This window comes from Aspergillus affinis, assembly GCF_023601865.1.
Source record: "Aspergillus affinis strain CMG 70 chromosome Unknown NODE_3_length_628324_cov_86_750800, whole genome shotgun sequence".
NCBI classification, from domain to species: domain Eukaryota; kingdom Fungi; phylum Ascomycota; class Eurotiomycetes; order Eurotiales; family Aspergillaceae; genus Aspergillus; species Aspergillus affinis.
In genome coordinates this window covers 92,528-119,108 of record NW_026515784.1, presented here as the reverse complement: position 1 = coordinate 119,108, position 26,581 = coordinate 92,528, and the positions used below count along the sequence as shown (strand labels likewise).

General features: G+C 48.8%; 7 protein-coding genes across 7 annotated transcripts; 6 read left to right on the top strand and 1 right to left on the bottom strand.

The window, feature by feature from the left end:
* Positions 1-230: 230 nt before the first annotated feature.
* Positions 231-1,166, top strand: KD926_007017 (putative metalloreductase Fre8; the record flags this gene model as incomplete). Its single annotated transcript, XM_053100501.1, has 2 exons — positions 231-546; positions 610-1,166. The coding sequence occupies 2 exons, from the start codon at positions 231-233 to the stop codon at positions 1,164-1,166; spliced, it is 873 nt and encodes a 290-aa protein (XP_052960697.1).
* Positions 1,167-1,527: 361 nt separating this feature from the next.
* KD926_007016 (putative capsule-associated protein CAP1) lies at positions 1,528-4,594 on the top strand (the record flags this gene model as incomplete). The annotated part of the gene is made up of 3 exons (XM_053100490.1): positions 1,528-2,406; positions 2,701-4,490; positions 4,543-4,594. The coding sequence occupies 3 exons, from the start codon at positions 1,528-1,530 to the stop codon at positions 4,592-4,594; spliced, it is 2,721 nt and encodes a 906-aa protein (XP_052960696.1).
* Positions 4,595-5,254: 660 nt separating this feature from the next.
* Positions 5,255-6,820, top strand: KD926_007015 (alpha/beta fold hydrolase; the record flags this gene model as incomplete). Its single annotated transcript, XM_053100480.1, has 3 exons — positions 5,255-5,402; positions 5,496-5,965; positions 6,017-6,820. 3 exons carry the CDS (start codon positions 5,255-5,257, stop codon positions 6,818-6,820), a joined length of 1,422 nt encoding a protein of 473 aa, XP_052960695.1.
* An 855-nt stretch (positions 6,821-7,675) lies between these two features.
* KD926_007014 (glycogenin) lies at positions 7,676-10,214 on the top strand (the record flags this gene model as incomplete). The annotated part of the gene is made up of 6 exons (XM_053100469.1): positions 7,676-7,708; positions 7,765-7,792; positions 7,866-7,972; positions 8,037-9,301; positions 9,355-10,033; positions 10,101-10,214. 6 exons carry the CDS (start codon positions 7,676-7,678, stop codon positions 10,212-10,214), a joined length of 2,226 nt encoding a protein of 741 aa, XP_052960694.1.
* A 945-nt stretch (positions 10,215-11,159) lies between these two features.
* On the bottom strand, positions 11,160-11,978 carry KD926_007013 (putative cysteine dioxygenase Cdo1; the record flags this gene model as incomplete). Its single annotated transcript, XM_053100458.1, has 3 exons — positions 11,160-11,456; positions 11,532-11,603; positions 11,736-11,978. 3 exons carry the CDS (start codon positions 11,976-11,978, stop codon positions 11,160-11,162), a joined length of 612 nt encoding a protein of 203 aa, XP_052960693.1.
* Positions 11,979-12,576: 598 nt separating this feature from the next.
* KD926_007012 (GTP-binding protein RBG1) lies at positions 12,577-14,276 on the top strand (the record flags this gene model as incomplete). Its single annotated transcript, XM_053100447.1, has 10 exons — positions 12,577-12,597; positions 12,687-12,707; positions 12,781-12,823; positions 12,884-12,958; positions 13,005-13,050; positions 13,113-13,183; positions 13,250-13,587; positions 13,647-14,003; positions 14,070-14,190; positions 14,257-14,276. 10 exons carry the CDS (start codon positions 12,577-12,579, stop codon positions 14,274-14,276), a joined length of 1,113 nt encoding a protein of 370 aa, XP_052960692.1.
* Positions 14,277-23,263: 8,987 nt separating this feature from the next.
* On the top strand, positions 23,264-25,009 carry KD926_007011 (DNA-binding domain-containing protein; the record flags this gene model as incomplete). The annotated part of the gene is made up of 2 exons (XM_053100436.1): positions 23,264-23,687; positions 23,877-25,009. The coding sequence occupies 2 exons, from the start codon at positions 23,264-23,266 to the stop codon at positions 25,007-25,009; spliced, it is 1,557 nt and encodes a 518-aa protein (XP_052960691.1).
* Between the last annotated feature and the right edge of the window lie 1,572 nt (positions 25,010-26,581).

Genomic DNA, 26,581 nt, shown 5'->3' with positions numbered 1-26,581 from the left:
GGGCACTCTTTGTGGATTGTTATTATTGACCAGTCGCAGGCGGAGGGTTAGTCAGGCCCTCCCCGTTGGAATGCCACTTGTAGATCTGCCGCCATCGCAGCTCAGCTCTTCTTCATGCGCGTCTCTCTTATCGCCTGCGGCACATATTCATCTGTTTCTGTCCACTGATCACTATTCATTTTTCACTTCTTTTTTTGGCCGTTATAGAAATCCCTTTATCTTCCGCCGCGATGTCACTCACGTGGCCTTGGCACTTCGTGACGGTCTCGCCAGTCGAGAAGCAACAGCGTCGGGAGCTTCTAACCATTCGCGGATATTATGCTCAAGGCTCCATGCTGCTAGTCATTGCCATCATTCGACTATATCATATTTACTCTGAAAGTACAAAAAGCGCAGATAAACCCAACAACAGACGCGCTCGTAAGCCAAAATCATGGTTGGATTCTCCGATCTTTCCGGGATGGACCGAAACAAGAAAACAATATATCTTCACTCTCCTCTGGCTGGCATGGCTAGTGAGTCTTTCAATCTGGAACACAGGGGATGGTAAGTATCTTTGCCCACCTCCAACCAAACTCTGTCCAAATTCTCAGCTAATTGCGCGGACAGATGGCCTGCATCTCACCAAAGCTTTAGGCCATGTTGGCCTCTCGCAGCTTCCCTTCCAAGTGCTCATGTCTCCTGCTCTATACATCGCTCCTTCGAAACCAGGAGCGCCATCGCCCCTGTCAGTGTTGACGGCTATTCCACAGCCGTTTCTAACCCCCTATCATCGGCTCCTGGGCCGATTGGTCCTGTCGCCGTTACTTGCTGGACATGCCATCTTGTATCTATCTTTCTTTATACAGTCCAGTCATCCGGACTTTAGCTCACTATTAGAGAAACGCATCCAAGATGCCGATGTTCAATTGGGTCTTGGTGGAATCACTATAGTGACATTACTGATGGGTTTCGCACGACCTTTGGGTGTATCTCGTGGCATGTGGTCCTGGACTACTGCCCCGATCAAAGCCAAACGACAGGCTTTCTACATCATTCATGTATTTTTGGTCGGGGCTTTGTGTTCTGCAGCTTACTTTCATGTTCCCCAGGCCCAGTTGTTTGTTTTAGAGGCTGTACTAGGGTTCGGGATCAATGTAGCATGTGGCTGGACGGTGAAACGATAGGAACTGGATTTTGGACATTGGTGGTTGTTTCTGAAAGACCGATTTGAAAGATTCGAGGGCCAGAACCGGTTCGCGCTTACTTTCCATATAGGGACTATGCGCTCGGTCCTTCACCCCCTTGTTGTTTGGCGACGTTTAGCTGCAGATTCGAATATACAGCACAGTATGAAGACTTATTTAAGCTAAGCGCCGGATGTCTACATGCAAGAGTACCCAATAATTTCTCGCATTTTAAGGACTTTCCAGCCCGACCGTTTGAAGCTTCTGGTTGTGATAGAAATAAGAATCTAGCCGAAAAACGCGGTATTAACGAGAACCAAGATTGCTGAATACCATAGGATTCAGTACCTATACACATAAAATGACCTCAGCCGCCTCAACTATGTTCCCAACTCTGCCCACAAGCCGACCGGTGCTCGTCATTATCGGGCCTGGCGACATGGGAGTTGTCATTGCGCGTCGTCTCGGAGGTAGCAAACAAGTGCTTCTTGCGGACGCCTCCAAGAGACAATTAGATTCGGTCTTAGAAACCCTTCGAAAGGAGGGTTTCTCGCCAGAAGGTCATATTCTAGACATCAGCGACGCCGACGCCGTGCAGAAATTTGCGCAAGATGCCCCCAGCCATGGAAGAATCGAGGTCATCGTCCATACGGCTGGAGTGTCTCCGGTGAATAACACTGCTTCCCAGATATACAAGATCAATTTAATCGGAAGCGCCAATGTGATCGAGTCTTTCCTCACGGTAGCTTCCCCTGGTACTAGTATGATCTGCATCGCCAGTATGGCAGCTCAATACAAAACGCTGTCTTCCTCCTTGGAGCAACACTTGGCCAAAGCACCGAGAGACCAGCTTCTTCAACACGCAGAGCTCGACCTGTCCTCGAGCGACACGATGTCCGCGTACGGGATCTCGAAACGGGGCAACGTCCTCCGAGTACAGGCTGCGTGCTACGAATGGGGCCAGAAAGGAGCCCGGATCAATTCGGTCAGTCCCGGCGTTGTTTCGACGGTGATGTCGGAGCGAGCCGTTCAGAGCCATCTGCAGGAGGCCATCCTATCGCAGATCAAATTCTCGGGAGCTCGTCGCGTTGGCACTGTGAATGACGTCGCCGGGGTTGTTGGGTTTCTTGCAAGCCAGGATGCTTCGTTTATTACGGGGACGGATATAATGTTGGATGGGGGACAACTTCCTGGACAGCGGTGGCATGCGCAGGCAAATTATTGGCAGATCAGAAGTACTGTATATAGAAATAAGTACTACTACTATATCAATGAAAGACCATCAGGTTTGGATTTTCGAGATCTTGAGAGTCGAGATTAAGTCGAAAGTGGGTCGTGAGCCGGTTGTTGGGGTGCCGGTCTTGGCATCTGTTTGTTGACTCAGGTATCCAGGTATCTACACCCTTCACCCTCAGGCTCGCTCCCTGCACAGTCAGCGCTTTCTTCCTCCCTTCCTTGTCTCCTCCTTTTCCCATCCTTATCTCTAGTTAGTTATCTCCGCAAGGTTGATTATTCATCCTTCATGCATGGGTAGATGCCTTTCGATGGCAGAATGCGACTTCAACGTCTGGTGGCCTTGCTGGTGATTGCCATTCTGGCATGCCTTTCGGTGGTTCTACTTCGAGGACATGGATCTTCATATTCCTTGAACACTTCTCCTTTACCACCTCCCTACTCTCCTCCTCCGCATTCCTCTTCCCCTCTTTCCTCCGCTCCAGGGCCCACCTGGCATTCCGAGAGTCATGGCCCAGACATCCCTGAAACTGAACATCCGATGTCTGGTCTGATTTCGAATGCCGATCAGCAATTTGACCAGCTTCGCTCACGCCAATCTAAAACATTAAATGAAGCTGTAAATGAGTACCGTCGTCGTTATGGCATGAACCCCCCGCCGCACTTCGACAAGTGGTTCCAATTTGCTAAAGCAAGGGGCGTCCAACTTATTGACGAGTACGACACGATCTATCATTCCCTCTTGCCATTCTGGGCTTTGGAGCCGAAGAAGATCCGCGAGCGTGCGCATGAAGCTCTTGGGTTCGACAATTCCATGCTTGGGGTCTTAATCCGAGATGGAAAAGTCACTCTGGTCGAGGGCGGCACTGAGGAGCAAAACTGGCAGAGAGATGCTACCGCGGGCATGATGAAGAATTTTGTTAAGTATATGCCCGACATGGACTTGGTGTTTAATGCACACGACGAGCCGCGAGTTATACTTCCCAGCGAAGATCTGCAAAGGCTGGTCAGTATCGCCAAAGACCATGCCATCCCGAGCGCTTTTCAGAATCAAAAACCGGTCAATGCGTGGTCAGCCAAACCAGCCGAGCTGAACAAGGGCGATCGTATTGACGAAGTCCGCACTACTCGATTCAATCGCTTCGCTCATCAACCTACGTGGACCAGCTCTCGTGCTTCCTGTCCGGTGGATAGTCCCGCTCGCTCGCTCGATGAAAATGCACCCGACATCGTCGATGCTTATGCTCTTGGCGAACTTGGTTATGTCTACAATACCACCGCTTTCTCCGACGTTTGCACCTCTCCATCTCTTCGGAACAAGTTTGGTTTTCTGGAGCGCGCAAATGCTTTTGACGTGGTCCGTGATCTCTTTCCGGTTTTCTCGCAAAGCAAGATCTCGAGTTTTCAAGACATTCTCTACCCCAGTCCGTGGTACTGGGCTGATAACGTGCCTTACATCGAAACGCGCGACATGAACTGGGAGGGAAAAAAGGATCAAATGTACTGGAGAGGGTCAACGACAGGCGGGTTTTCTCGAGGTGGTGGCTGGCGACGACACCATCGACAGCTATTTGTTGGTCATATCAATGCCTTGAACAAAGCAAAGGTACTTCGAAAAATGGAGGACGATCGCTGGGAGTCAAATGAAGTGGATCGCAATGCCTATCGTGACCTGTTCGACGTTGCATTTACTTCTATTGGACAGTGCGATTCCCAAGACTGCGCCGCTCAAAGAGAATATTTTCGATTGGCAGAGCCAGTCGAGCAACAGGAGGCTTGGGCCTACAAGTATCTGGTGGACATTGACGGCAACGCCTTCAGCGGTCGGTATTATGCCTTCTTGAAAAGCAAGAGCTTAGTCTGCAAGGTTTCCGTTTTTCGCGAATGGCACGACGAATGGGTTAAGCCGTGGGTACATTACGTTCCTCTAGGCTTGACGGGCGATGAATATTTGGAGACCATGCGATACTTTACTGCCGAAGAAGAAGGCAAGATTGCAGCTCCACGGATCGCTCAGCAGAGCCGCGATTGGGCTCAAAGTGCTCTGCGCAATGAAGATATGGAAGTTTGGCTCTTCAGGTTATTACTAGAGTGAGTGAATATTCGCGGAAGATCAAGCTATCTCTTCTAACTTAGTTGACAGGTATGGACGACTTGTTGACGATAATCGAGAAAACCTGGGATTTGCTCTTTGAGCACTTAGCCTGAGAGAACGACTCCCTGTTGGAAATTTTTTTTTCTTGACTGTATATGTGACACGAACTCATGTGCGATGGTTCCATCAGGGCATGATTGTGTGATTTCTGCGTTATGTGCGCTCCGAGTCGATATCCGCAAGCATTGTTTTTAGCGGATTGGGCTTTGCATTGTCTGGCTGCATTGAGGGTGTATGGAGTTATTCTTATTCTACTTTTTTTCTGAATGCTATGTTATTTCTTCTTTACCATGCGACTCGGCATTTGTGTGGCAGCATCGTGTGTGTAACATGCGGACGGAGTACAATTCATGAATCCTCTTGCGCCTGAGATTTCCGCCGGGATGGCACGTGCTGTCCGCCTGAGGGACGAGGCACTCAACTCCGTCATTCACATGGCAGGGCTCCACGGGGCGAGCAGAGAAGCCAATGGTCGCTCGGCAGCGGGGCTAAACCACGGCGCCCGCTCCCAGTCTTCCTAACGGTTGCACTAATTCCGAGAGGATTCACCTATAAATACCTAAGACGTAACCGGCCGAGGTGCCGGCCTGTCTCGCTTTTTTCTCTCCTTTGTTTGATATTCTCTCTTCCCCTCAGTATCAGATCACGGCCGAGAAATTTCATCCTTCTGAAGCAGGGTCTCTCCCCTTTGCTGCCACCCATGGCTAACCCACTCGTCAATGGTCTGAAACAGGCCGTATTTTTCGCCTATGGGCTTTATACTTTGCTTTGCTATGGATTCACCGCGGTGATAAAGGGATATTTCTTCAAGAAATCCGACGAGAAGGAGATCTTGGAGTTACAGTTGGGTGCGTTGCAATCACCTGCCTTCTGCGCATGTGATAACACAGTTATGGTCGCATTTTTATCATGGTAAAACTGACTTCTTTTCCCAATTGCAGCTCGCGATCGTCTCTGGAACCTTTCGAAGACCGTGTCTGGGTTGCACCATCAGATAATCACCTTACGTAACGGGTTCAAGTTCCACTACGTCTGCAACGACCTGCCCGAGACCACGGCGGACACCAAGCCATTGGTTATTTTCATCCACGGTTTCCCCGATAGCTGGGCGATTTGGCGCAATCTCCTGAGCTCCCCTGCCGTTCAGCAGTCTGCCACGGTCGTTGCCGTGGATTTGCCCGGCTATGGCGGTAGTGATGGCTTGGATGAATACACGGCTACCGATGTGCTCGAGAACTTGACTGGGTTTGTCTTGGCCATCAGGTCTAAGTACGGCGTCGACGGAGATACGGAGGCCAACAAGAAGCGAACGATTATCGTGGGACATGATTGGGGCTGTGTTCTTTCCATGCGACTTGCGTCCGAAGCTCCTGGGTTGGCTGATCGATTTATCCTTAGCAATGGCCCACTGGTAAGCTTGCCTGCGCAGACATTGCTGATTCAAGACTGACCAAGTCCTTAGACCCGTCTCGTTGTGTCCAACATTCGCCGACTGCTTTCTTCTTCCCTTATGATGCTCAAGACCTCTCTACGCACTCCTATTCAGTCTCGCGCAACGATTTTCAAGGCGTTGAAAGCCCTGAGGCCTGTTGTTCGGCAATTGGGTCTTTCGGGATACATTTTCGCCATAAAGATGCCCGTTTCTTTCGTTCAGTATTTTGGTACAGGGGGGAACTTCTCTTTTCTCAAGATAACTCACAGAAAATCGTACGGGTCGGATAAGTATACTCCTTTGGACGCCGCAGACTCCATGGCAAGCACAATGGGCCCGTCTACCGAGGAACTCAAGACACAGACCGCCGGCGGTCAGGGATACCCAGCTTCGATTTCCAAGGAACGCACGCTTTCGAATTTCATGCACATGGCATCTTACTACCGGGACAACACTGCTCTGGCACGCTGGCAGAAGTCTGCCGAGACCATCGCCGAGCTGCACAACATCCAGCATGGTAAACGAGTCAGTTCCGGCGCGGGACTGTTTGACGAAGGTCCGAAGGGCACCCTGAAAGCTAGCTCGACCTTTGTGTGGGGTAAGGCCGACATGGCGCTCGATCCGCAATTGTGTCTGGCCGGAATTTCAGATTATCTTGTTCAGAATAGTCAGGTTATCGAGCTTCCTCGATCCGGTCATTTTACCCCCATTGAGAAGGAGAGTTGCGCTGCCCTGGAGAAGACGGTCGAGTGGGCTGTTCAGGGTGAGAAAGAGGATCTTGGGGCCGCCATCCAGAGATGCTATCCGGGCGCTGCCGTGACCGTTCGAAAGTGAACTGGATTTGAGTTGCTTCGGCTCGCTTGGTTGCCTTTCTTATGTGTCCCGGTGTCACCATAAATTCCGGTTGGCGAAGAAATTTGTACGTCGTGATCCTGTCAACCACCCGCTGTGCAGAGGGTTGCATAAATGGTCTTGAGCGTTCTTGCGTAATATTAAGTTCCGAATCGGACCCTGATGCTAAATTCCGGTGTCACTTCCCCTGAGATTGAGAAGAGGAGGTTGGACATGACTAGGTCTCGACACGGCGATAGCAGCTTACGGCGTACTTGACCGGGGGGAGAAGCGGTCGCCCTCACGGGATGCGCGGCGCACGGGGCCTCGCCCTGTCGCTTCATCGCCTCCTCTTCCTTTCTCTCTCTTCCCCTCATCTTCTCCCCTTCTCCTCCCCAACTGCGTCGCACCATCCCCTTTTCATCCGGAATTGCCTCCCGTGGTGGCTTCATCTTTTTTTTTTCTTCTTCCCCTTCCCTGGGGTTTATTCTCTTTCGTTTCCTTCTACTTGCATCATCCCCAATGGCTTAGAAAACGTGTTTGTAAATTCTCCGGGAAGCTCTATCACCGGAATGCAGCTCCGGTGGAAGACCTCATTTCGATCTGTTGTACGAGATCCGTCAGCCACTGCTGGAGCTTATGCGGGGTCGGCCCTAAACGTCACTTTCTAGTTTCTAGACGGCGCAAGGAGGGGGGCAATCATAACAAAAAGCTCCGACCGCACTTCAATTTCTCCTGTCTTGCCTTTCCCTGTCCTTTTCTCTTTCTTTCCTTATTTTATTCCTTATTTATTTATAGATTTTCCCCTCTCTTGTCGCAGTAATTGTGTGAATTGTGTGCGGTGTCAACATCGCCACCATGAGCTCCGAAGGGAGTGTAGCTTATTGCACTGTATGTGTTGGTTTTGGTCTTTCGAGTGTCGCAGCCAGTGCTGACCGCGCCCATAGCTTCTATTGAGCGACCATTATCTCCCTGGTAAACAATTGGCACCCCTGGTAGCTGTTTTGATTCTCGAACCCGTTCTAAATTGCTCCTGTGCTCTCTCTAGGAGCCGTGGTCCTCGCTCACTCCTTGCGCGACACTGGAACAAACGCGAAACTGGTGGTCCTCTACACGCCGGACAGCTTACAGCCGGCTACCATTCAGGAGCTTCGGGTAGGATCCTCCAATGCTTTGAGACCGAGTTCCACGCGCAATGCCCTAATGAGAGCTCTCATAGACGATATACGATGAACTTATCCCCGTTCACCCGATGACGAATAGCACCCCGGCGAACCTCTGGCTGATGGAACGTCCGGACCTGATAGCCACGTTTACTAAAATCGAGCTCTGGCGACAAACGCAATTCCGGCGCATTGTATATATTGACTGTGATGTTGTGGCGCTCCGAGCCCCCGACGAGCTGCTCGATCTCGAGGTGGATTTTGCCGCCGTCCCGGATGTCGGCTGGCCGGATTGCTTTAACAGTGGGTTGATGGTGCTGCGGCCCAACCTGGAGGATTATTTCGCCCTCCAGGCGCTCGCAGAACGAGGCATTAGTTTTGATGGCGCGGATCAGGGGTTGCTGAATTTGCATTTCAAGGACTGGCATCGGCTCAGTTTTACCTATAACTGCACCCCCAGCGCGAATTATCAGTACATACCGGCCTACAAACATTTCCAGAGTACAATTAACCTGATCCATTTTATCGGATCCCGGAAACCCTGGAACATGCCGAGGCAGGTGGATCCGGCTGATTCGCCTTATAACCAGTTACTGGGCAGATGGTGGTCGATTTACGATCGGCATTATCATCCCGTCGCGAGTGCTACGAGTGTACCGAAATATACCCCGGAATACAATTATCAGCCAGAGGGCGAGCCATCTCCTCTACAAGATGATAGTGCAACTCATCAACCAGACCCGCCTGTGGAGCCATCTTCATCGACAGCATTTGAGCATATTCCGTCAGACCAAAGTTTCCCGAGCTTTCAGGGACCGCCGACGGAAACACAGCCCGTGATATCTTCAGAACCGGCCTGGACACAAATGCCGGTGCCGCAGCCAGTATCGAGACAAGAAGATTCTACGCCACATCAAGCGGGATATAGCGAACATCATGACCCCGTCACTATAGAGCCGCCCGTGGACATACCGCAAGCACAAATAGAAGAACCTCAGTCGAATATTGACCGAAACGTGCAAGCTCCCTTCTTCAGTGCTGTTCCACAATATGTCCGTGGAGAAGAACACATATCGGCTTATATACAGCCGCAACCGCATGGGGCTCCGTCTGTCACGCATATAGAGCAGCGATCCTGGGCCCAACCAGACGTCGGCCCACCGACCTCATACCCGTCATCTTCGGGTTTTATTGAGACCCAAGCCAGTGACCAACCAGAGGAGTTTGTTCATCGAGAGGAGGAGCATTCATCAGAGCGATCCACGCCTAGGCCTGAAACCCCGACTTTTGAAGCTCCCAAGGCAGAATGGGACGCACCTCAGTAAGTTGAATAGCTCGAATAATTGATTTTGGATGCAAACTTACGGCGAACAGTGAGCCCCCGCCTCTGAACAGCAAGCCTGAAGCGATTGCGTTGGAACTAAAGACATATACTATGTCCGAGAATAACCAGCTGTTCCAACCGCCTGTCGCCTACCCAGAAGCCCCCAAGAATATGTACTATGATGTTCCGGAAACTAAACCTGAGCCTGAAAAGCTTACGCAAATATTCCCCTGGGAAAGTCACATGCCCAAGCCCACTCGAGTGTTTGTGAATGATGATCAAAGTACCCTTCCGAGCCCAAGCAGCACAAGGATCTCTACAGAATCTTCCAAAGAAGACTCGATGACGACGCCATCTCTGGAATCCACTTTTACCTGGACTTACAGCGAGCCTCCGGAGTCATGGGAGAACTATACCAGGTCCAATGCATGGGACGATGTCCCAGAGATCCAACGGTATATTCAATCGATCCAGCAAGCTCGGAAGGCCAAGGTCCAGGTGATATCGGGCGCATCCAGTTCTGGGCAAAGAATCTCAGGCCAAGCAATACAGGAGCCAGGCTCAGACACGCGGTTGACTCATTTCCCCAGTGAAATTGAGCGTCCAAGTCTGCCCGTAACGCCCATGCCCATCAGAAGAAGATCGTCACACTTCAACACATCAGAAGAAGAGGACTACGTCACGGGCCAACTACCCGTTGCCGAAGGAGTGCCGAACCAGGAGGACTGGGTGGGTGTCACGGTTGATGTGTTTTTGCATCTCCTTCGAGCGGCATACTTATACTGGACTTTAACAGAATCCGTTGACACACCTCGAAGAGCTGCAGCGGCGTCAGTCCGAGGTTCTAGAGAACCCAGATCTACTCATTGAAAGAATTGCAGCCGCAGCAGCAGGCTCTTCTCCGGATTGATTGGATTTGGAGTTTGAGTCATTGATGGAAGGGAATTTTTTTCCTTCCTCTCTCCCTCTCTCCCCCTCTTTTTTTTTCATTACAATTTCTTTCAATTTGCTTCATTTTCCACATTCGTTTCTGGCACGTGTTGTTGTTGTGTTCTTCGCTTTTTGATCGTTCTTCTTGCCCACTTTTTTTTTTCGCTTATCCGCTTTTCCTGCTCTCTAGTGTGTTTTAGTTTAATTTTGTTCCCAGCCATCTTCGCTAGCAGCTGTATGACGTCATTGTCGCCCTTTTTGTTGTATGTACATTATGCATAGCATTATTCTCTCGTGGATAGAATATTTGTCTGTCCATGCATGCATTAGGAGCAATGGCTATTTATTTCATGAATTATCTTGTCTCTTTTTTATTCTATTTTGCTTATCTTGGGAGGTTTTTTAAACCTCCATCTATCTAACCAACTAGGTACATAGTAGTTAGGGTAAAATTTCTTTCACTTTCATGTCGTTTCTATTCTTCAATTGATCTATTTGTTTATCTATTGGTCTATTCCCAAGCAACCCCAGTAATGATACGTTCCTTTTTCATCATTCCATCATGAATGTTCATAAACATAAAGTAGTGAGCGCGCAAACGCGATCTCCCAAAAACACCGATACACCTGGAAGACAAAACTGAGAAAGAGCGAGAGAACTCAACAAACAAGCAACAATTCAATGTCCATAACACCGATCATATGCCTCCAAAAGAACAGGAAATGAAAAAAGCGTCATCATAGTACTCAAGACGCTGGATTCGAACACCGTCGGCCTCGGACGGAGTAGAAATGCGACTGTTTGATATGTATGGCCTTGCCGGTTTCAGCGTTGAAGATGGAGAATCCGCGAGTTGCGGCGTTGGGGGGCGTGTATACTGATTTAATATTTATCAGTTGATTGACTTCTGACATCAAGTTGGAGGCTATGCATGAGATGGGGTTGCTACGTACGATGCAACGAAATGGCGAAGTTGTGGGGGTCGGGATTTGAGATTTTGTGAAGACCCAGCTGGTTGTTCATCCGGTATGGTTAGATCAGGGTGTTGGGTGTTTGATTTACGCGCTTTAGGAGGGATGCGAACCTTGTCAGACATGTATGTCACCTCGTTCTCATTGTATGTGGTCACCTTCTTGATCTGCGGAGGGGAGGTCTCTCCGTGTTTGATCCTGTTCTGGTCGGGCCAGGAGTAGAGGGTTTCTTGGACGGAGCCTCTGAGGATCTATACCGTATGTTGGGGAGGTTATGGTGAGTCTCAAACTATCATGTTGTGGCGTGCATGCACAGATCTACGTACCTTCATGACGCAGTGAGCATCGGCATGGTCGTGGATCAGACTACCTTTGCCAGGAGTCCAAACTAGTATCAGCTGGATGAAGAGTAAGGAATTAGCCGGGAGCGACTCATTGTCCTTTTGACTTTCCTTCTGAGATTTATGTGTTCCTGCATTTGATCTATGCTATACATGGTTGGATATTTATACCAAAAACACAGGACTCACAAGGTTGCTTTTCCCATTTCCTTCATCGATGAGATTCCTAGTATACGTCCTACTGGAATCACCGAGGGCAAAATCCTGCCATTCCTCTGGGTTTGAGGCGTAGCATGCCATGAGACGCTGGATGTCCAGAGGGTCGACATCCGCGGAGTCGAGGCCCGAGCTTGGGCCTAGGGTTTCGCTGAGATCGCGCACCAATTGCTCGAATGCATTTTCGGGTGGGTCCGTAGATTTGAGGAAGGGCATTCTTCCACGAGTTTCCCTCCCACTTTGCGCTTTGTCTGATCCCGATGATGAAATGTATGTATGTGCTTCTGTGGGTAGAGACAGTGTAGGGGTTATTACTCGGGCGATAGTGATAGATTGATCAATCCGCGAGTGCGATAGACATGGATAAGAAAGAATGTGGTCGGTTAGTGCAATAGTATTGTCTAAGAGAATGGATGTCGAGCAATTGACCGGAAGCAATGCCTCGACTCAGAACCACTTCGTCGTCATGAAGAAGGAAAGCATGGCCGGCAAACCCGCCGCCGCCCGTCGATAAGCGGGGATGCCTTAATTCTGCCTGAGGCGACCAGGCCCCACCATGTGATCATTCCGCCCGACTAAGCGGCGAATGAAGTGGCGGCCACAATTTCAAAGATTGTCTGCGAAACTGCGAAGTCTGCATTTCTGGTTAACCACCACCGCAGAAGAGAACGTGTGACATAATTCATATCCCACAGGACCTGGGAACCCGCATATATACTTAGACTCTTCCATTTTCCCCCATCTTTTTTTCTTTCTCTTTGGATCTAAATATTTGTGCCTGCACGAGGGGTAAAACTCGTAACAACCCGCCAATATGTCGACCACAGTTGAGAAGGTTGGTTCGCTCATGTCGCAAGCTTCTAGCCTCTGCAGCTCTGCATAGTGATCAAATGAATCTTGCTAATCCACCATGTATCAATGTAGATCAAACAAGTCGAGGACGAGGTTCGTGTCGAATCCCACGCAGCAATTGTACCGGTGACGTTATAGGGTTCACGATGTTAATTCGCTTCTTCAGATGGCTCGGACTCAAAAAAACAAAAACACATCCTTCCACTTGGGTAGGCAGGACAAAAACAACGCGACCGTGGTCTGAATCGGAGGTTGACAATGCGCTGCAGGACAGTTGAAGGCTAAGCTCGCCAAGCTAAAGAGAGAGCTCTTGACCCCGTCTGGTGGTGGTGGAGGCGGTGGTGGTAAGTACTGCATTCGACCGGAATGACGAAATTTTTGATAACACAGATCCTTCAGCTGGTTTCGATGTTGCCCGTACTGGTGTTGCTAGTGTGTACGTTCTATGCTTTGAAAGGGATGCCATCCTTGAAATGCGCGATCCTAACCTTTGCACAGTGGATTCATCGGTTTTCCTTCAGTCGGAAAGAGTACCCTGATGAGCAAATTGACAGGCCAGCATTCAGAAGGTCAGTTTTTTTGCGGTCAAATTATCGAGCGAAAACGGGATCAGTACTGACATTAGCTCCCAATAGCTGCCGCATATGAGTTCACAACCTTGACGACGGTACCTGGACAGGTGATGTACAACGGTGCTAAGATCCAGATTCTTGATCTTCCTGGTATCATTCAGGGTGCCAAAGATGGTAAGGGTCGTGGTCGGCAGGTCATTGCTGTGGCCAAGACCTGCCATCTCATTTTCATTGTTTTGGATGTCAACAAGCCGCTGGTCGACAAGAAGGTTATCGAAAACGAATTGGAGGGCTTCGGTATTCGAATCAACAAGCAGCCCCCTAACATTCTCTTCAAGAAGAAGGACAAGGGTGGTATTGCGGTTACTAGCACTGTTCCCTTGACACACCTTGATAATGATGTACGGTCCTGTCATGCCGACGCTTTGCGAGTGTCCCTGGCTAATCACTTTGCGAACAGGAAATCAAAGCCGTCATGAACGAATACAAGATCTCCTCCGCGGATATTTCCATCCGATGCGACGCGACGGTCGACGATATCATCGATGTTCTCGAAGCCAAGAGTCGAGCCTATATTCCCGTTATCTATGCCTTGAACAAGATTGATTCTATCTCGATTCAAGAATTGGACTTGTTGTATCGGATTCCCAACGCCTGCCCCATCAGTTCCGAACATGGCTGGAATATCGACGAATTACTGGAAAACATGTGGGAGAAGCTCAACCTCCGCCGAATTTACACCAAACCCAAGGGCAAGGCCCCTGATTACACTGCTCCCGTTGTGCTTAAGGCAGGCGCATCCACGATCGAAGATTTCGTATGTCCCTCCTACCAATGCCCATTATATTTTTCGATAGTAGTGTCTTTGCTAACCCTGAACCAGTGTAATTCCATTCACCGGACAATCAAGGACCAGTTCAAGCAGGCTATTGTATATGGACGCTCTGTGAAGCACCAGCCGCAACGGGTTGGTCTCTCGCACGAGCTCGCAGACGAGGATATTGGTACGCTCTCGCTTTGATCCACAACAACCCCTGACCGTTTAATGAGGCTAACTGGCGTGATTACAGTGACGATTATCAAGCGGTAAACGATTTGCATCGATTCTTATCCTTATGACCGCGTAAGAGCGGAGAGGAATGTGGCGAATCGCGTTCAAGAGGATGGATGATTTGTGTTAGGTGGTGCTCTTTCGCTCATTATCCATGTCCAAAAGGCCCAGCCCTTGTGACAACTCTTTTCCGCGAAGCTGCCATAGAGAGTTTGATTGGCGGTGGAGACGGTTCGCGCACGGGCAGCAACTATGCCACCTGCTGCCCGGTTTGCAGGATCACTCGTTTGAGAGGAGAGTGTACTGAATCATGGTCTAGTGTGTATTGCTTTGCACTGCTACTGTCCGTGATGCACAGTCCGTTTATCTTGTTTGAGTAAGAGCAGGGGTGCAAGAAAGGAGAATGATTCTCGACAGTAGGTTGAAAGTCGGAAAATCTGGAATAGGGTTTTTCTTGGTTCAGCAGTACCTACAGTAGTTCTGCCGAATTATCATGTTCATCTTTTTTTCCTGTTTGGAAGCGACTATTTGCTCTGATCCGCTTTTCTATTCCGAGGTTTCCGACCCTTGAGGTTCTAGATCCCCCTGTTCTCGGACTGCTAAGGATCGGTAGACGCACAGGCCTTAGATTGCAGTTAATGATTAAAAAGTACCATTTGTTTCGTCTTGATCCTTTTTCCATTTTGACTTTGGCCCAGGATGATGCGAAGAGGCTGACTGAGACACGAGGACGTGCACCGTGCCAAGACGATGAAAGAAGAGAGAAAGACAGAAAGAGAGCAAGCAGCATGGCTGACTGAAGCCACTCCCTCCCGAGTAAAGAATCACCTGACGGGCACGACCCCCAAACGAATTGTCCCAAGACAGTAGGGAGCTACTACTACGAACTAACGGAGCAACCTCCCCCCAAGCTCTGTAGGACTTATTCTTTAATAGTGCCATGTACTCCGTACTCCGTCGTTACCTTAGTCGACTCTAGTCTATGATTAGCCATTGCGCACGAGCAATTGGCTCCGATTCGATTTTACTATGCCAAACTTGCACGGACGGTTGGCCTAATGTTCCCCATATTGAAGCGAGGGCAATAAGCATTCCGTCTGGTACGATCTGACTCGATTCATGCAGAACCCGACAGGCTGTACAATTATACAGGATTGGCCATGTGTACTGTAGGTGTACATACTCGTGTGGTCTGTACAGTAGCATGTATGCATGTATGTATGTACTTTCTGGTAAGTACAAACACACTCATTCATTCTCAGTCTCTCACACAAACTGAATGACTGACCGAGACGAATCAAGACTAGTATAGTTGGAACTGAAAGAAAGCAGCTCAAAAACGCAGATAATATCTGGGGATCGGATAGACTATAGACCACTATTACTCCCTAGTCCCATCTCTTTCAACCATCCTGCCATCCGAATCGACGTCTACCGTAACGGAGCTCATACTCCGAACCTATACGGTAGCTACCGACCGACTCAACCGACCAGGTTCCTTGTCCACTAGGACTAGTAAAAATCCCATCCTGCAACTTAATGCAGCGTCTGCAGGTGCAGACAGGGTCCGGGGTGGTTTTACTCTACCCAAGGCACCGAATGGGCAAGGGGAAGGCATACATATGTAATCTAATTTATTTTTAACAAAAAAAAAACCTGGTTTGAGGAATTATGCCTGGGATTAATCTGTTTTGGTGGCCGTGATTCGCCCCGGCGCCGAATATACGGTATTTACGGGGGCGAAGTAATGATGCGGTGCAGGAGGAGAAAAGGAGGGGAGCGATCCAGGACGCAACTAGTTAGTACCTACATACGTTGCTACCTTGGCTTTTCATTATTTTCCCCCCCTGTATCTCTCCTCTCGCTCGGGCTTATGAGGTTGGGTTTTGAGTTTTTATTCCATGCCTCTGTCTCTGTCTCGCTCGCCCTCCCTCTCGCCCACCTCCCAACCCCCTGTCACTCGGCACTTACTCTACAGGGTAATTGTTTGTTGCTGACAGAAAAAAAATCGTACTAGATTCTGACACCTACAAAAAAAGAAAGGAAAAAAAGAGAAAACACCCCAGAGGAGCCAATATGACAGCCGCCATGGAGCAATAAAAAACAAAAAAACAAATCAAATCCAATTAACCATAGTTCAGGATTGGAGTTAGTTAAAAAGAAACACTTTAAAAATGGCCTTTTCTCTGCCTTCTTTACCAATCATTGACCAAGTTCGCAGGAATTAAACGAATTGATAATGCACGCCAGGGAAGGTTTCTCCCCCTCCTCCCGAATCCCGTCCTCTCCTCCCCCCTCGCAAGTCTGTCAGCCATAACTACTGTACTCCATAGGGCCTAAAAGCCTAAACCCCTGCGTACGGTGTCAATGACGGGTAAGCTACAAGAAGCGGTCTGCGCGGGATCGAAAGCTTCCCAAGTGGTACGTACGTCAGTGTCCAGTGACGGATACTACCTTACCTCAGGTAGTTACCACCATGAATATACACGTAACTCCGATATTACTTGCCTGCATGGTTTTTTTAATTGTTAATTGCGAGGTGCTGACTAGGAGGGTGATAGTAGTAGCAGTAGCAGTAGCAGGGGCCTGTCTCTATCAGGCTATCTTATCCTCCCCAATGTTTCCCAGGTAGTGATCTATCGATCTATATCATTTGTTTGCTTTTTGCCCCCTCGAGTCTGTCCTGGCTTTCAGGTACCAGGCACCAGATAAATGTTTCACACGAGTTAACGTGATTATGATTGAAATTGCGACTCCGTATGTACTTCCCGACGTAATACATACCTGGGCGTAGTATTAACCTACACCGTAGACCGATTAAAATTTACGGTTGATGTGCAATCGTTCGACTGCGGGGCTTTTCTTTTTGTGCTGAGCATAATCTTGGCACCGAGGGGCATGAACATGAAATTGGTTCTGTCTTTTGTTCGTTTCTGTCATTCACGAAGAAAAAGAGACAGGAAAAAGCAAAGAATGGAAGACAAAGAAGAAAGAAAGGCGGTTAGCCGCCATGGTGGAGAATCGGGATGATGATCAATTTGAGCAGGGCGTCCACTTGCTGATAGGTACGGTAGGATGATGGCAAATGTAAGTATGATTTGCACAGCCTCGGCGGATAGACCGAATGGCCCTCGGAGAAAGAAAGACGTCAACCTATAGTTAGACGAAGGCAGTGGTAGTATGAGAAGTAGGACTGGGAAAGCTGCTATATTCCTTGACCCCGTGATACACACGAGCGCTAGGATGGTGGAGAGGCGATGGGAAAAAGAAGGGAGAGAAAAAAGAAAAGAAAAAAAAAGTCGAAAGAAAGGTGAAAATCTGCTCGTCAGATGACCGACTGACGGCTGCCGGTGTTCAGCACGAAAGTGGAGGCTGCGTTGGTCTTGCTCATGGCTTCTGCTTCCTTCCCTTTGCCGACGAGGTGGGATGTAAGTACGGTGTAGGGTGGCCTGTAGGGACTTTGTCGGTTTCCACAGCATCGTGGCTATGGTTCCTACTGTAGTCTGTTCTTTCCTACGATAGTCGGCTCAAGATATTTTTGCCTTGGGTAACGCGGGATCCTTCCATGCAGCCACTTAGCGTCCGTGGCTTTCAGTGGTTCCAGTGCTGTAACAATGGACGGACAAAGAATTCGCAAGAGCACCCAATTAGGCATAACCAGTCAGAAAAGAGGAACAGGCCAAGAAGCATCCTCGTACATGACACCGAACATGCCGGTTTCACTCATGGGGATCTTGCCATCTCCACACCACTAAGATCTCATGTTGTCCTCGGCCATTTCTACCGCCACGACGGTGGACTCTGGCACTCTCCACAGTACGGAGTAGTCTCTGCTCCATTTCTCAATCCACCGCGTCGTTCCCTCTGATGTCATTCATGATCCCTCATATCCTTTAAAAGCGGATGTATGCAGCTCGAGCACTCACCGAGTGACGTGATGGTCCTGCCTTGGAATATACTGAGGGATACCTGAGGCCATGGCAGCGTCAAGTATCATCGGGTCGAGTTCAAGTATCTGCCTTGTATCTGCCTCGTACATGTCGTTATGGCACTAAGGTGAGATATTAATCCCGACGGAAGTATGAGACATCTGCACCGAACTGCGTACCTGACAGATATCTATTATTGGCGCTGTAAAACGGTAAGGCTATATGACACCACTTTTTTTTTGGGTTGGGGATTCGGTGTCTGACGTCGCACCACTTCGGCCATTTCCTGCCCAGCTGGGGTTTTTTTTTTCTTTTTTTTTTGCTTTTTCTTGTTTTCCCTTTTTCTCCCCCGTCATGAGTAATTGATCTACTCGAAACTTGTCATGATATATCTGGGTTTAGTAAGTTCTGACTAACTCTCTTTTCAATTTGAATCTTCTCCACATTTTCCTGTATCCCCCTCCTCTGTACAATACTCCGTACGTAACATCTGCTCGTTCCTGGCAGGAGAAACTCTGGTTTTGGACCAGTCACGGGGGATTAGAAAAGAATCCAGAAAGAAATAGGAACGAAGAAAAAAAAAAGGAAAGGAAAATCCAAAAATCAACGAAAAGAAAAGAACAGAAAAAAGAAATAAGAAAAAAGGGGAAGCCACCCACCACACTATCTATTACTTCCTTACACAAAACTCGATGGCGTCCTTCCAGCCCACCTCAAGTCGTAGTCTCGCTTTTCCCATGCTAACTCTTGCCTAGGTGGGGTAGCGATTTTGCCTAGGCGACTGGCTGTCAACCTCTCAGCGCGAAGGAGCGACAAAAGGCAGATCGATTGGAAGGTCGTCAAAGTATGCGGTCTCTGCTAGAGCAGTGCAATAATCATATCGAGTCGATTGTTCATTACTTCCAGCCCCTTCCCCTCCCCCCTGGAAGCTCGACTTTGTTAGTTGTGCAACGCTCGACGGAGGAAAGTCCAGCCATTCTCTCCGTTTCATTATTATCTCCTTTATTCAATATGTCCTCGCCTCTTTCGGCCCCCCTTCCATCCTTTTCGATCTTTTGTTTTTCTTACCAAAGCGAGGAAATCTCGATCGGTTCTTCCTTCCTTCCAGCATTGTCCATGGTATCAACCACCGTTGCATTCTGATAGATCAGATGCAAAAGTCCTCCAGCCGAGATCCTTCAGCCAGGAGGCCAGAACCGACTGACGGGACCGGTATCACACACAATAGGGAAACTTTAGACCTGACAGCCCTCGTGGTCATCCGAACAAGCGGGGCGGCATTGACGATTGGAGCAGCACTGATCACGTTTCCCGCCTCCCCGACCCGTACTCTTAACTACTTAGGTTTTAAAGGTATCTGAGACCGAGGTGCCTCCCCCCAGTACTTCCATCTGAGACTGAAAGCCCCGGTAAGGCTGTACATGCATTAGGGAAATGGTTAAATGTGCGTCACCCTCCGTACCGAGTACCTGCCCGGTCCCCCAGGTCACGCATGCTTCTGGATGTACCGTGTACACTTCGATGACCACGGGCTGCAGTGATGCGCCGACAAGCCTTCGAAGCACCAGTAGCGACGAGGAGTCTGCCGCTTCGAGGGCATTTGATGGGAGCACCAGTCAGTAAAATGGAAACCCGACCTGCCGAGTCAGTCAGACAGTCCTTGCCAGGGTTCAAGGTTTGCGGTTTGCACCGAGTTGCAGCGCCAGGAGGGGCTAAACTGGATTCGGCCGAAGTCCTACCCTCCCCGATCAATAATGCCCGATCAGTATCTGCATGTCTTGGGTGCGGAGGTGGTTTTTAAACAGGGCAAGAAAATCAATCAATCAATCAATGAATTTTATCTTTTAATTTATGATTTAGCTTTCTTTTCTCATCCTCTTTCTATCTTCCATCTCTCCCCTTTTTGGTTCATGAGCATTATGATCTTTACTGTACCTTTTTTTTCCCCTCCCCATTCTCTCAGTCCACATTTCTTTCTTCCCCATTCTCTCCCCCCCACCCCGTCTTCCACCCTCCATAATTCCCGTCAAATTCTGACCCAGGATTTGCATTGCTTAGGTTGCCGGCCCGGAGTGGACCGCTGCGGGCCCTTTGTGGACCGTGGGGTCCTAGCTCCTCGACCTCATGCTACAACGCGACTAACTTAGTGCGAAGGAACCAACACCTCCAGGCCCCGAACCATGTTGCCTTTGCAGCCTCTGATAGGACAAGCCTCCCCTATAATCCATGCGCAGTCCATGTAACAAAAAGGAAATTGGAATCAATCTACGGTCGCCCATTCGTCCGTGCTCTCTCCTGACGTTTTTCTCGTGACAAAGTACTATGCAGATCGGCCTTCCTCGCCTAACACTGGCTGATTAATTTCTGATTAGTAGGTTCCAGGAAAGCCCATTGCCCTTTTTTCTACGGGTTTACTCGCTCTTTAGCTTCGGCCTTCTCGCGGTGGAAGCGGTGGAAGGTGAGAAATTGCCCAGCCGAAAGTCCGCCACTTGTTGGGGATCAGCCAAAATGAGGCTTCATCATCCCAGACTCTTAAAAGGATCTACTTCGTTTATTTCTCTTCTGATATACCATCCCTGAAGACTTGGTGGTTAATCTCCTGATGATGACCAGTATCTTCTGCCTCGTACTCCATGCTGAATCTTCTTTTCAACCCCTCTTCCTGATTTTCTTTAACCTTCTAGTCCACCTTCTTCACATGTTGTCGGCGTCGCAAGGACGCGAAGGATCATTCCTTCACACAAGTTCAGAGAGGAGAGGCGCGAAAAAAAAAGAAGAAAAAAAACAGGGATAAGAGGTTCGGTACCAGAGAAAAAGAAGCCTACATATCGATTCCAAGAAGGTTGTGAAGGAAAACCGTTGGAGAATCCAGCATAGTCGGAAATCTTCGCTTTATCTGCGATGTCATGCGGGCCTTTAGGTTCAGCGGTTTATCGATCCACTCCCCGTCCGTGAAAGGATATATGATTATGATCTTGGCCTGCTCAGGAAGTTGCTCAACCTTTTTAATTTCTTTTCTTTTTCTCTTTCTGGTAAGAAAAGAAAAAATTAATAAATAAAAAAGACACTTATTTTACACTACTGTATCCTTCGTATGATTTTCATCTTGGGTCGATCCCCTCTCTTCGGGTTGATTATGGATCCTTCGCTGGCGCCTGTCTCCTTATGATGTGCTACAGGATTGCCGTCTCGAGGCAAACTGTCAAACCAGTTGAGGGGAATCCATCTGAACGACATGAAAAGCAAAAAATTCAAAAAGCAAGAAAGAGAGATAGAAAAGCTGCCAAAGCCTAAAAAGGGCCGCAACCTTCTTTTTGTTTTTGTCTTTTCTGGTTGACTTAAAAATTCTTTGGCACCGGTACTCCACCTTTTCCTTCCCCCATCGGGTACCAATGGTCCCAGGGCATTTAGCAATAAGTGCCTAGTAGATCGGTATCTACAGGAGAATAGTCAGGGGAGGGAGGTAGGTAAGGTAGGACTAAGGTCTTGTCGTAGGTAAATGAAATTGGGAGCCCAACTTGTTATTTGCGCATTCTGGTCAACATCGGTGTAACAGGGCCCTGGCCTGGGAGACCGTCCGCGGTGGAAAAGACATCCATCGACACCCCCATTCGGGCCAACAAGCTCTCTTAGGGCCTGATTTTTACTGACATTCCCCAAGCGCGTTAGCCCCTGGCAGGAACAGAAAAACCGGAATCCCGTCATGTTTGATACGATACCTGGACACAGCATCGTACGGGGCCTTACGGACTAGCGGTATTTGGACCCGACAGGAGATCCCTGCACCACCAATCTAGCGACCCGCCAATCAGCATGGGAATCCCCCACCATTTTTCCCAGGGGAGGGGGCAAAGTGCGCTGGGAGGGATGCGTTTAGCCTTTTAGGTATTTCTTTTACTTTGAGCGGATGGACCAATCATCGGGCAGAAGTCCGGGTTTTTCAACCCTCTGCACTTATCAAGACTCGTGTCTGTAATGACCATCCGTGCAATGGAAAATTGGAAATAATGATTTATAATTATAATGATCCAATAATAATAATTAATAACCTCTGCTATAGTAGGACCGGTCTGATCTTGATGGACGGATGCATTATTAGATACGGTACAGCGTAGGGATTTTTTTTATTTCATTTTTTCATTTATCCCTATTTTGTTGATTTTTATTTTATTTTGTTTTTCTCGACAGGCGAAATAAGAATTGCCGTTCCAGAGAGAACAGATGGAAAGAGGCAAGAGAGGCCCTGTCGATTTGACTTAGTCGGTCGAGCATCAAATCAGGTACGACACTTTACATCCATCATTTCTACTCGTGCGTGCAGCCCTTGGATTCTCATCCACCCAGAAACATCTATCTATCGCAGCCTGTCCACCCCCATACTTCTCATACTCTGATACTTCTCTGCCACTCGCTGCTGCGTCTCGGATCGTCCCTGTCCCTGTGCCTGCGCCCCAACCTGATCGTTTTTTTGGGGGATTTTATTTTATTTGAACGGATTTTCCATTTCGATTTCCTCGATTTCTTTTTATTTTCCCACCTTAAACTCCGTCCCATGCCTTACCCGCATCCTCCTGTTCCCTCCTCTTCATCATTGTACAAAAGCGAAGAAAGGACCTGCATGTTTTCTTCTATGCATACATATTGCTCTCGTTAGCTCTGGTTAGTTTGGTGCTCGGGCATACAGGTGTTGAAAGAAATTTTGTTTCCCTCACGGGATAGGTATCTGGCATACGTACTGACAGTGACGCTCGATCTATTCGTCAGTCACGAAGTACTAATCGCATCTTACTATCTGTTTCCTTGGAAAGTTGATCATGCATATTCGGCCCTCGATCAGGCTCTAGATTGTTCATCTCTTTTCCGTTTCTCTTTGGAAATTTTTCCTTTCTTTGCTTTTTCTTCCCTTGATCCAATATCTGAACCTTTGGTTCCGCCCATTGAATTCCTGCTCTCTCGCTGGCTGTCATTTCGGTGTCAGGGCTGCTGCAAGACCGCCACTTCTTATAGTATCAGACCATTCCCCCGGGTCATTTTTGTTCTTCTATCCTCTTGTTTCCTCCGTCACCCTCCAACCGTCTACCGATCCCAACAGTCGCCATGGATACGGAAAGCTCCCATGGACAAGACAGTGATTTCACACAATCACCGTGGGTGGACATGGGCGGGTTCTCTCCCTCTCAGCATTCACCGCCACTGGATTATCATGGGTTTGGATATGGCGTGATGCCCATGGATTCGGCCTACGATGTGTCGATACCACCTCCATATGCATCTTTGCCATTGACGCTGCCATCCAGCACATGGCCTAGCATGCTCACTCCCGGGCAATATGCGGAGACAGGCATGCCTCCGGTCCAGATACAACCTTCCGTGACGCCCGTTGTACCCGTTCCGCCGCCGCCACCACGCAAAGCGTCCACCAGCAGCTCGACACCACGGAGGACGCTTACGGATGATGATCGCCGACGCATGTGCCTCTACCACGAGGAGAACAAGACGGCCAAGCAGACTGATATTGGCGGTAAGTTTGTACTTTATCATGATGCCCCATGGTTTCTGAAGGCTCGGGCTGATGATCCATCACAGCGCTCTTCGGAGTGGAAAGAAGGTAGAGTACACACTTCCCCTTTCTGGGACATCCAAATCCCTGTGGGTCAGAGAGCTCTTTCTAACTTTTGAGTGTTTGTTTCCAAAAGTACTGTTTCCAAAGTACTCCGCCAGAAAGAAAAGTACCTGAACCCAGAGGATGGGAGTCGGTCTCCCATTAAGCGAGCCAAAGGGAGAGTCCCTGATATCGAGAAGGCTTTATCCAATTGGGTAAGAAACTACCAGCGACATGGCTACTCTCTCAGCGATGAAATGATCAAGGAGAAAGCCCTTTTCTTCGCCAGCACCTGTGGCGCCAATGAAGGAAAAGAAAAGGTCCTGACCACGAGCTGGCTGGAGAAATTCAAGCATAAAAACAATCTGTTAGGTGCTAAATCTCGAAAGAGTTCCTTTAGCACTACCAAGAGCGACTCCGACAGTCCCACTGGTCTAAGCATCAATTCGGCATTGGCATCCGCTGTCCAGTCTCCAACTCTCTTATCCCCGACCTCCCCTGGCTTCGCCACGCCGTCCCCATTGTCCCCAACACAAAGCCAGGACAACATCAAAGCTGAGGCCCTGGCCGAGCTCATAAGCGATTATCAACAGCATATACAAACCAAGAACGCCACATCGCTTGATACCACTGTGACCAGCCCAACCTCCACCTTGGTGTCGGAAAGTCCTTTCACTCCCACCAGTCAGTCCCGCAATACCTCCGCGGATGGCTTTCCTAACAGGCCGCGAAGCCAAACATGTCCCCTTACCTCTGTCGACCCCGGATCTATGATTCCGGATGACCCTTCCGAGCAGGTCTCTCCGAGGACTTCCCTTCAGCCACCATTCCCAGGGACCTTGCAAGACTCCCCCATGGAGGACGACCATGATCCCAAAAAGCTACCTGGTCTTGATACTTCGGCCAACATGATCAAACGCAACCGGAGCAACCCTGAGATTCGGGCCAAGACCATTTACCCACCGCTGTTTTCCAAGTCAACCACCGTTTCTCCTGTTAGTTCTCCGGGCTCCCCTACTCAGGATGAGGCCCGGAAGGCACTGGAGTTGGTGATGAATTATTTCGAAGCCCAACCTGCTGGTCTTGGGGCACAGGAATACTTGACCATTGGGAAGTTGATGGAGCGGCTCGAACTGGCCAAAGGCCAGCAGACTACTCTTCCGGGAGGCCTCACCCGCATTGACGAGCACGAGGATGCTCCCCATGTCACCAGAAAAAGAAGCATCCACAGCCTAGGTTAGTCCGAGTTTCGGACACCGAAGACATGCCTCCACAGATTATCAGTTCGGTTTTCTTTTGACTTTTCCCTTTTCCCTTTTCGTCCCCCTGCATGTTACCTTTGGCTTTCTCCCGATTTCTGCTCAAAACATATTCCCCTGTTTTTCTATTCTTCTTTTCTACTGGGTGGCTTTCTGTTTTACTAGTATTATTGCATTTTGTACGTCATGTTTCTATGATTCCCTGTTTCATTAAGCTAAGCTGGGTCAACGGATCGACGAAACTTGTGAGAAAAATCAGACGATACACACACATAGGAGGGCAACCTCGGGGTTTTAAACGGGTTTTCTTTTCATTTCTTCCACATTTCACATACGGCAGACACTGGCGCAGGGCCTGACGGACACGGATCCGACGGAATTACAATAATCAGGAAGATTGAAGGAGTCAGATTTCAACTAGTTTTGTTTGATTCGCACAATTGTTTTGTTTTTCTTTGCTGTTATTTTCTTCTCTGCTTCTTGTCCACTTTTTATTTTCTCGTTTTCATTTATTTTTCTTTTGTTGTCACCCCAAACTAGCATTTAAACTAACCCGCCCACGCGGACACAAACTGCATTGGACTACGACAGTCACATCTTGGGATTTCATTTAGGGCTTTCGGATGGCATTGGAGAACAACGAATTTCAATACGGAGCTTGGATTTCTGATTAACTACTGATTTTTTGTGTTCAGTTCTGTTTATTATATTTATCTGTTCCAGTTCTAGTATTTATTTCCTTTTTGTTGATTTTATTATATCCTATGTGTTTGGTTTCTTGTATTGCAATTGTATAGCTACCTGACATTCTTCGCTTACGGAACCCCGATTGTTTGAACCCTTCACCGCATGTTTGAGTCATTTACCCTGATGATTTTATTATTATAGTCACTGTGCATTTTAATCTAGTACCCCCTGTTCCCCAAGTCCCAACAGTAACCGGCATCCATGTCTGCGTGTATGGAACATGTTCCTCGTTGATCCATACGCACGTCCTGTCCTATCATGATCTAGACTTCCAAACTAACAGACCAGGAAGACAGACTAACAGCAACCTTGACGTGATACCATTATGGATCCATCCGACGATAAGCAGTTCTCATTCCCATTCTTGATCGAAATTCTTCCTTACGGACGACTCTACCAGGGAAGTAGATCCTAGCTAAGTCAGTTAGCTGCCTTGTATTCCCTAGTCGGTATCCTCCGAACAGGCATCCTCCTCATCCTTCTGCTTTTTCCCATGGTTCCATGTCTTTCCTGTTTAAGTTGAGTTTTTCCCCAATTTTCCAAACCCCGCCCCTCTCTTTCTCGTCCTCGCCAAATTCCTCGCACCCGCCTTGCGCTATACGCCATCCGCCATGCCGCCATGCCGCCGTACGCATACGCTTACACTTACGCCTACCCGCTACCCGCCATCCGCGAACCATGAACCGTGGTACCGACTCTGAACGACCCCGCCGGTGCCATACCTTCCCTTCTTATAGATTACTACCACTTGACCTGGGTTTCACTTTCTCCTTTCTGAGATCCCCAATCCACTCTACTAGTATGACT